The sequence below is a fragment of the Chanodichthys erythropterus genome, chromosome 24 (genome assembly GCF_024489055.1).
Source record: "Chanodichthys erythropterus isolate Z2021 chromosome 24, ASM2448905v1, whole genome shotgun sequence".
NCBI classification, from domain to species: domain Eukaryota; kingdom Metazoa; phylum Chordata; class Actinopteri; order Cypriniformes; family Xenocyprididae; genus Chanodichthys; species Chanodichthys erythropterus.
The window spans coordinates 18,142,523-18,153,478 of NC_090244.1; the positions used below are offsets into that span (position 1 = coordinate 18,142,523).

General features: G+C 37.2%; 1 protein-coding gene across 4 annotated transcripts in view; it reads right to left on the reverse strand.

Moving 5' to 3' along the window:
* Window positions 1-9,918: 9,918 nt before the first annotated feature.
* ca12 (carbonic anhydrase XII) overlaps window positions 9,919-10,956 on the reverse strand; it is a 34,852-nt gene continuing 33,814 nt past the window's right edge. For all 4 annotated transcript variants that reach the window (XM_067379009.1, XM_067379007.1, XM_067379006.1 and 1 more), the window contains one exon: window positions 9,919-10,890. In XM_067379009.1, the coding sequence (XP_067235110.1) occupies window positions 10,229-10,890 (662 nt within the window). In that variant the 3' untranslated portion in view covers window positions 9,919-10,228. The remainder of the gene's footprint in view (window positions 10,891-10,956) is intronic.

Below are 10,956 nucleotides of genomic sequence, written 5' to 3' on the forward strand. Positions count from 1 at the left end.
CAGAAACGCCATCAATGTGGCAATATTTGTTTTTTAATTAATTTTAATAATTCCAAGCGCCACAGAAGTGCTCGTCCCCACAGTCATGTACAGAGGGAGAGTGCTTTATTTTGAGGTCAGAAACCAGTTTTTCTACCATTTCAAATACAATAATGTATGGATAACTATCAAATATATAATGTAAATGACATATTATAAAATATATATTATAAAATATATAATGAATGTAGTTGTCCCCTGGTGTTGTGTCACTGGTGTTACCTTTAACAAAAATCTCTTATTTTGAATTAACTGATGACATGACTTCCTTCGTCCTATTTCCTGAAGATCAATGAAGAAAGGCCAATGGAAAGTCCACTATCTCTTTTCAGTTATCAGAAATTTTAATTAGACAATCATAATTTCATATGAAGCTTTTAGTTGAAGTCACTGGTGTGACCTACTTTATTGTTAGGGAATTATAAAAAAAAAAAAAAACTAGAATACAAATGGATTAAATGACTTGATTTAGTGAATATATCATGACTGACAACATGTGGATTGATAGCTTACAGCAGCCATTTTGTAAAATGGCTGCTGTAAAATGTAATGGCAAAATGTAATGCGTATACCAAATGCAAAAATTAAGTCTCATCTGCTTCATTATAGTTGAAGACTAAGGATCTTTGGTCTTATGTATACGTCACTGGTGATTCAATTTGTCACTGGTGTTACTGTTTTTTATCCGTCACATTAAATAAAATGTGTCATATATGTGACATGATAATAATTTTACATTCATTGAATTCTGATACACTGAAGAATTAAGATTTAAAAGATTGCATCATTGCTTTTTTATAAGTGTTTTTCAAATATTTTCATTGTTATAGCAAATACATGGTTGCGAAATTGAATTAACGTCATTCAATCACACTTTTAACTAACCTGATTTAAATAAATAACACATAATCTCCTTATTTTTTGCATTATCATTATTTTTCTGTAACTCTGACTGCATGTGCTGAAAAAAATGAGAAATAATATTTCATAAAAATGTTTAAAAATGCCAGAGAAGTAAGGAAACACCAGTGACAAAAATGTACTTGCGGTCTTTAAATAAATGCACAAAAATATAAAAAACATTAAGCTGTCATATAAGTGTAATATAATAATGTAGTCTAAGTTTAAATGTTAAAAAAGAAATACATTTTAAGACATTTTGCCATACCAAAAATGGACGTTTCTGTAGAATGAAAGACACCTTAAAATAAAGTGTAACCTAAAATTATTTAGTTTTTTTGCTATAGTCAGTTCATTTCTGACATAAGATCATGTGATGCTTAGGTTGAACACAACTTTTGAAAGATTATGTTTTCTTGAGGAGTAGATTTATAATGTTTTGAGTCAAAATTAAGTACTTTAGATTTCATTTCATAGTGGTAATATAAAGATTTAAGTTTTACACACAATATAATAAAATATTATACTAAATAATATTATATTATATAAAATAAAATAATAAAAAAGCTAAAAATACTTTTTCTTTATCAGGTCAATTTATTGCCAGCACAAAAAACCATCACAACACAGTAGTTGACAATACCAAAACACTTTAAAACACCAAATGAGGAAAAATACAATGAAAAATAACAGCTCAAAATTCACATCGCTCATCACAAATTATGTGCACACAACTAACACACGTGAAATAAATCAAAATAACATTCTGTTTGCCTCACTTTTTTACATTTTCCATCAGAGGAGAGTCTGTTTCAAGATTCAGTGAATAAGACGGCTCTTAACTAGCTCAATCACCACGATTCTTTGGTCAGTCAACCTTACCAGACAGACCATACTACTGGTTAACCAGAAAAACCAGCCTGGAACAGCATGGAAACTGGTCTTTTAAGCAGGGTTTCTCATCAGATTATGGAAATATAGACTTTATTTGCTTAGTATCATACAAAATTCACAGCTTCAAAGATCTCCAAAGTCAAATCATAATCAATATGATTCTGGCACACTTACTTTTTTTCGCATTATTTTGTCATTAGCTCTAATGCTAGAACTCAAAACCTTGGAAATCAGCTTCAAGATCAGAGTCGACTACATAAATCCAGATACAGTTTGAAAACGCATCTTTTTCTCTATGGGGGCATTTACACAACACTGTTTTCAATTAAAAACAGAAAACGTTTATGCGTTTTGGCCGTTCATTTACACGAAAATGGTGTGTAATTGGTGTCTAATTTTTGAAAACGGGTTTCAGGGTGCAAGTTTTTGAAAACAATATCGTTATTGTCTCCGTGTAAACTACAAAATGAAAATTTGTGAAAACGGTGACGTCATGCGCATGTGTATTACATGTTCAGTCTACAAAGTGACATCGCCAACTACTGGCCTGGCATGAATAATACAGCATTTTTAGTTTCGTAGATGTGATCGTTTTTATGTTTTCAACTTTTCAAAATTATTGTCATGTAAACAGCCTATGTTTCGGCCTTCAATCCACATTGAGACAGTGCTTGCAGTGTGGAAAACCAAGGTATTTTAAAACAATATTTAGGCTACATTAATCCGTATACAATTTGAAAATAGCATTTTCATTTAAAAACGCTCTCTCTGTTCACTAGTACTTTCCAAAAGTTTCTTGTCCATACTAAAACATCAGAAGACAAGTACATTTTGGTCACCTATGCAGGAATGTAATATGAAGATTGTGCAAAGTAACATCTACTAAAACTTTTAGCAACCCTGTGAAAGTGAATGGCACATAATAGGCACAAACCAATATATATAATCAGTACAGTTTGCGACTAAACATGCGTCATCGTCTTCAAAAACCTCAGTTTTTACAATCCACACTACATCATAAAAAAATGGGGAGAGCGTTTTCAAAAAGCTCAATTTTCACAGTACAAAAATGCCATCTAAGTTTGGACGGAAGGCCAAAAAACTAAGGGCCTGTTTACAACACCATTTTCTACAGAGCCCCGCACGACATGCAATAGTAGGCTAAATCGTGCATGATTTACTACTTTGGTCCCTTAATTTATAAATTGTGCGCACAACATGTGCTGGGCTCCGTTATTTTCAACTAAAAACGAAAATCTTTTTATTCAATTTTGCCTGTTTACACGACAACGCCATTTTGGGGGCCTGAAAAATTTTGAAAACGGTTTTCAAAAGTCCAGTTTTTTGAATGACACAATTATCGTCTCCATGTAAACTACGAAAATGCGAATTTGTGAAAATGTTGACGTCATATGGATGTATAGTACTTGTTCAGTCTATAGGTGCATAGTGTTTCTTTACAAAGAATTAGGGGTGCGTTCACACTTGTCATGTTTGGTTCGATTAAAACGAACCCTGGTGCGATTGCTCGGATAGTGCGGTTCATTTGAACATATGTGAACGCTGCCATCCGAACCCTGGTGTGCACCAAACAAGCGGACCGAGACCGCTGAAAAGATGGGTCTCGTTCCGCTTCCAAACGAACTCTGGTGCAGTTCGAATGATATATGAACGCAACACGGACCAAAGACATGTAAACGAACCAACAACAGGAAGTAGAGACCCTATGCCTATGCCTGAAGGTTCGGTATAAAAATGCCAGTGTGAACGCTAACCGGACCAGGACTAAATGTTTTTTTTTTTTCTTCTTTGGTCCGGACCAAATAAACCAAACGAACTACAAGTGTGAACACACCCTTAATCACCGAACCAAAAGATACCGAACCTTAGGCATAGGGATACGTTCACAACGTGATTGGGCGTATTTTATGAGGTATTGTCTATTTTGAGACGGAACTTACCGAACGTCCAAAACAATGCTGTTTTCTGAGGTAAATGTGCTCGTTGTGTGTGTGTAGCGGTGCGTAACCTGCATGTGATGGTATTTTGGCCAGCTGGGAACTCGTGAAAAGCTTATAAAATGTGTAAAGTAGTCAAAACACCGGCGGGAATCCATCCGTCACACACACAAACAATCTGCTGCATGGAGACGCGAGTCTGATGCCTGTGATGGGCAAACTCGCGACTATGACGAGAAAAACCGACATGCGTGAGGATTCTGTCCTTTTTAGGGTATCGTCTTGCTGTTTTTGGTTGGTCTACATGTCTTTGGTCCGTGTTGCGTTCATATATCATTCGAACCGCACCAGAGTTCGTTTGGAAGTGGACCAAGACCCATCTTTTCAGCGGTTTCGGTACGCTTGTTTGGTGCGCACCAGGGTTCGAATGGCAGCGTTTACACATGTTCAAATGAACCACACTAACAGAGCAATCGCACCAGGGTTCGTTTTAATCGAACATGACCAAATGTCGTGTTCCAAAACATGACAAGTGTGAACGCACCCAAAATTGCCAATGTGAACGCTAACCGGACCAGGACTAAATGTTTTTTTTTCTTCTTTGGTCCGGACCAAATGAACCAAACGAACCGAACTACAAGTGTGAACGCACCCTTAGACCAGACTTGGAATGGATATTGAGTGCGAGAAGCACCACTGAGTGGTGGGATATTTTGCTAATAAACTGACCGTGCCAGAAGAATACTGTTAGAACTTTATCATCTCAGTGAGCTTTTATTACGTTTTAAGCATGTACAGTAAGATGATTTCAGCATTTTCCAACGTTTCAGTGTGGATGAGTAACTTTTGTAAAACACTTGAAAACGCTAGAGTGGATGGAGAGTATTTTGAAATGCAAATGTCAAATCAAGCAGCTAATCAAGATGGTTGTTTACTTGAAAATGACAAGCAGGTGAAGGTGGATGTTCAAAATAAGGAACGAGCCCCCCTGATGTAGCGTTCATCAAGGTAATCACTCGAGTCATTATGCAGTAACTTCACAGTTGCAAAAGCCTGAGCATTCCGGTGCATTATATTTGTACGGGTTACTGGGTGTGCATGGGCGTCGAGTCTCATGATTGCTCAGGCAACAAGAGGTCAAAGGTCAACCTACACGCAAGCTGGGGAACAATAGGCCAGTTCTGTGGCAAGCTCAGTGGGAACCGAGAGCGCGGCTCTGCCTGTACCCTTTCATTACTCTAATCGGTCGAACAGCACAATAGTAAATATAGGGTGGGGACATCATAACTACCCATCTCAGGCCGCCACATATCCATGCTGACCCAGAACGTCCTCATTGCCTCGGGCAAGAGCTGTGTTTTCCCACCACGTCTGCCTGGCACTGCATAGAGAGATGTCACATGCCGGTGGACAGCAAAGGAAGGCCACCCTGGCATATTATTGTATGATAGTTCTTGCTTCGCAAAGCACCGGGTTTGATGTTGACTGGTGGGTTATACATATGTGGTGAATTACATACTGTGCGAAAACGATGTATTTTTACTCTCCTCTTATGTCATCTTAGGTTTGTTGCATTAGAATGTGGTTGAGAAGAACTCTGTATGCAAATAGTCAGAGTTCCTTGAATATTTTTGATCTAAATATTGCATGCAACCAGATGGGTTCCTTAGCGACCAGGCCCATGAGCCGAGGACAGAAACATAAATGATGGAAAAACGGATTGACTGAATGTGGATTGTGGAAGTGTAATTTGCTCAGGTTTCATTAGATGTTGAAAGGTTATACTTTAGAGATGTTTTCTTCTTTCTCACCAAGTTTGTACCCACTGGGTTTGTCTTTTTGCTCTTCAGTGTTAGATCTAGTGAAAAGAACAGAAGATGGGCAGTTTATTTATATGTGGAACAATAAAACTCTGTATTAAAGGATTAGTTCACTTTCAAATGAAAATTACCCATGGTTTACTCACCCTCTAGCCATCCTAGGTATATATGACTTTCTTCTTTTGATGACCACAATCGGGGGAATATTAATAAATATCCTGACACATCTAAGCTTTATAATGGCAGTGAACAGGGGTCATGTGTATGACCACTAGCTGCGTGGAGTATGTTTATGCACTTATGCGTTGGATGCACTTTCTTGAGCTTCATACTCATTGGTCCTATTCACTACCATTATAAATCTTGGATGCGTCAGGATATTTATTAATATAACTCCATTTGTGTTCATCAGAAAGAAGAAAGTCATATACACCTAGGATGGCTTGAGGGTGAGTAAATCTTGGGATAATTTTCATTTTAAAGTGAACTAATCCTTAAAGATGCAGTCACATCAGTGCAGCAAATTCCTTTTAAAATGACTGAATTTTGCCCACACAATGCGTACTTTCGCAGATCAATGGTGTATTAATTCTTATGAAACTACTAATAAATGAATGTGGGAATACATACGTACAATATATGTGCACATGCATGTGCTGTCAGATCATTTACTACATTAAAACAAACACAACGTCCTTGTAGTTGGATAAAAGCTGGAAAAACAAAGGATCTTAAATCAACTCATTCCTACTGAAGACAGCTTATCCATTTGGTGGTCTGTGCCTTGGAGGCTCCCTAAATTAATTATTTTGGTTGGATCTTTATAGTGCAATCACATTACAATGTACTATAGAAATGCATTATTAATAAATTTAACTTTAAGCCTCTGTGGTACACAGATTATTTCCCTTCACTTGCAAAAATGAATTGTTTCTTTTATGCCACATGGCATGCAATTTTCACACATTGTGAATACATTATTATAATTCACTCAATTTGTATGACTTCAAAATATGTAAATATAAAGTCATATAAGAAACATGAATTTAATTAGAACTAGTTTTTTTTTAAATTTTCATTTTCTAGTGGCAGAATTGCAATATGATACTGTTTTCCCAAAATGTTTCCCTCCAGATTTTATTTTTCAAAACCTCTTTATACTTTTGTAGTTTGATGTATATTTTATGTCAAAACATCTAACAAGATTAAAGGGTTAGTTCACCCAAAAATGATAATTCTGTCATTAATTAGTCACTCTCATGTCGTTCAACGTTGATAATTAACACTTTCAGATGCCCAGAAAGCTACTAAAGACATAATTAAAACAGTTCATGTGACTACAGTGGTTCAACCTTAATGTTATGAAGTGACGAGAATACTTTTTGTGCGCAAAAAAAAACAAAAAGACTTTACTGAATCTTTTGTTTCGAATCAGTGGTTCGGAGTGTGCCAAAGTCACGTGAACCATTGAAATTTCGAAACGCTTATGACATAATGAAGCCTTGTTTACTGAAATCATGTGACTTTGGCGCTCCGAACCGCTGATTCGAAACAAAAGGTTCATAAAGCTTCATAAAGCGGGGTTTAAAACTGTCCATCACTGGATATTGTTGAACGTCACTTCATAACATTAAAGTTGAACCACTGTAGTCACATGAACTGTTTTAAATATGTCTTTAGTAGCTTTCTGGGCATCTGAAAGTGTTAATTGTCTTGATGTCAATGCAGGCCTCACTGAGTCATCAGATTTCATCAAAAATATCTTAATTTGTGTTGTATGGGTGTGGAATGACATGAGGGTGAGTATTTTCATTTTGGGGGAAACTAACCCTGTATGGTTGAAATTTAAAAGGAAACTTAGTTCTTTGTCTTTACGTAAAAAAGACTTCAGTGTGGTCAAATTAGCGAAATTTCACCAAATTTTACCTAAGCAAAAAGGTCCATTGTCTGTTGTCAATAGTGTAGGAGTACCGATGTATGAAGCACCCCAGCAAGCATTGGTCTGACGGCAACGTCGTGTCCCTGGCCAAAAATAGTCATGGTAGGACGGCATAAAATCGATAAAAATATGTAACAATATTTCCTGAAAATGAATTCAGATACGTTTGTACATGTCTACAATTCTCTGAGGTTGCATGTATAATTGTTACTTCTACTTTTAGTTATGTGTAGTTCAATATATAATACTTAATTAATTAATTAATAAGAAAACGTCTAAGACATCCGTTCAAATTTCATTTTGGAACTATTTTTCAACCAGGATAGGACGTGTCGGAGGGACTTCTTTTCAACGGTCATTAAACGTCCAAATGTTTGCTGGGACAGCTCACACAGAAGTCACTTCCAAACCAAGCAGCTTTCTGTTGGTCAAAGCTGTGAATTCGAGTGACCCATTTGAACCAGTTGTGATATCTGTGTGGGGAAATGGTTTGAATCAACTCCCGATCCCGTAGATTATTATTGAATTGACACAATTTCATAAATGTGGTAAATGTGACTGCATCTTCATGTCATTTATTTCATTTTGGTATGAATTAAACACTCACCTTTTTCTCAAAAGACACCAAACTAGTGTAATGATCAGTAGCAGTCCTAGCATGGAGGCCACTATTATTGTTGCTAGTATACCTGAAAGAAGAATTAACCTCATAATTAACAGTATGTTTGATTAGCCTCAACTGTTGGTTTAATGCAGCATGCCTTGTATTTATTTTCTATGACTTTGTATTATAAGTTTACAAAGTGCCATTTTAACTGTGAACATTCATCAAAGAATATGATCAAAACCTGGTTTAAAATTCATTTTGTGCATCAAATGACAGCCAGTGACATTAAATTCAACATGAAAAGCATTTTATATACATAAAATAATGGATTTCTGAGTGAAACAGGATATTAAACAAGAAAAAAAGGGGGCAGAATTTGATTTTATCCATAGGGAATTGATTGGATTGTAAAAAGTGGATGTTGACAAGGAAAGTAAAGTAGTCAAAGACAGAACAAGTTATTACATTTTTGATCATTTTTCTTTAGAATAATGTTCATCTTTGAATCATGCATGTGAATGTGTATTAAGAAAAGTAAATGCTGACTTCATTTTCATGACAGAAGTTAAAAATAACTCATAACTCCTTAAATATACCCAGATTAGCTTCTTGGTTAGCTGTTCTCAGTATGATTAGCAGCCTAATGTTACACATAATACACAAAAATACACAAATGTGGCTATGATTTCACATGTGGTGACAAAACCCAGTAGTGTCAAATGAGACACGCATGCACACGGGAGCAGTGGTTTAAAGTAAAGATATCGGTCAGGCACTGCAGCACTACAATTAGAACAAAACCAAAGATACGTCAATGATAAGGCCCTAAAGTCATGCTAAATGCACAAACATGCCCTCTCCATATGTTCAATCTTATGTCAACAGCAATTATGTTGTGGTCAAAGACGGGTGACGTAACACTGCAGTTACACGTCACTGCATAGCCACCAGCTCATCGCCTGGCATACGAGTGTCATAACTTAAGATGTCGCGTCTGTTAGCCAGAGGTGAGGAAGTGTCTGACATCACAAACACACACACACACATGCACAGACTGTTTGTGTTACTATAACGTACCCCAGCTCATCCAAGTAAAGTCTCCTTAGAGGAAAGAAAAGCAAAGTTTTGTGAACATATTTGTGAACAAGTACAAATGAGCTACTCAGACCCCGATTGTACATACAATGAAAGTCAATGGGAACTTTTAACTCAATTCAAATACAAACAAATATGGCCACAGTAATACCTTATTTGCATATCTCTTCTGAAAACCATTTAGAATAAAAACAGGGACATGGTTATCCTTTACAAGTGGAAAAAGTGATACATTTTTAATTGACGTTATGCTTTCATTTACAATCTATGATCTAGACATTTCACAAAAAAAAGTATCCAGACCAAAATCTGAGTCAGTGTACAAAAAAAAGTTTACATTGTCTGCTTTCTTTCTGGTCTCAGATCACACCCAAAAGAACAGTACCACACAGAGTTCGAGAATGTTAAAATACTTAAAGTGCTGATTTTGTCCCTTTGTCCCTTTTAATTTGTGCATGACTCCTTTCAACCACAGAATACAATTACAGCAATATACAGCTCAACTTTTCCCAATAAAATGTAAAAATATGCCCTCAACATTATGGTCTTCTGTCTTTTTGTGCATTGGTTTGAGCCATACTCTCCCACAAAAATCTCACTAATGCATAAAACAGACCAACTTTTAGTCTAGACTAATCATTAGATAGTTAATCCGGAATCTGAAGGTTGGAAAAGTTCAATTTCTTGGTCCTGTCGACAGCCATCTAGTCCATTTCTTTAGAAAGTAACTATAAACTTCTTTGTAATCAGCGGCATAACATATCATGAACATTATTTGCTCGTCAATTCATTTCATCTACTGCAAAAGCAACTAGTTTGAGAGTCTCTGAGACAGTGTCAGGAGGGGTACCATCAAACTAAATAAATATTAGTGAAATGATGTGCTAGCCTTAGGAGCAGAGTTGACTAAATATTGTGCGTGACAGCGTACTGCGGAAATGTAGGCCCTCTGGGAGGATTGCGGTCTTCTCTAGGTCTAATCTTCCCATTCAACACGTTGAGGACTGTGGTAAGTCAAGGCTGAGTTGTAGTCCTTCGGGAATGTAGCTTGAGGATGCCCTATGGTGGTTTTCATGCTTGGCTTTCTATGTCGTTTGATTTGCCTCCTCATCTGCCTCAGCATGGCTTTAGTCAGTGATTGCTCAAGCTCGGTAGCCTCGTCCTGAGATCTTCCTTTTATGAGTTGTCTTATGGTCTGAAGGTCCAGATTAGACCGGCAGTGCAAGTAGCTCCTGAGGTTCAACTCAGGAAAGATGACCTCTCTTAGAGCTTCCACCATCAGACCCTTTGCATGGTATCTCTCGAGCTGGTGAACGACATTCTCCTCTAGGGATACAAAGCACATCCCTTTATCCGTTTCCAATGCTCCCATGTACCACGGTGTTGGTGTTTTCTTCCCAATGGAAGAGGAGCTTTGCACATTGTTCTTCGACCACTGCTGTTTCTGAGTTGCCTGGCTCCACTGTCCCTGCTTCTTACTCTTCTTAAACTTCTCATCCACTCCCGGTTGGGGACTCAACTTTGGCAGAAGCTGGTAGAGTCCCTCATCGGCCAAGTCTGCAAGGTCACCCACCAGTAGCTTCTGGATGACTTGCTTCCTCTGAAAGGGGGATGCCGCTGAAAGAATACCGTGCAGTCCTGCACCAGACACAATGTAGAGAGGTGTTCAAGTATAGCATTGCAACGAAGGACTGCCAGGGCAAA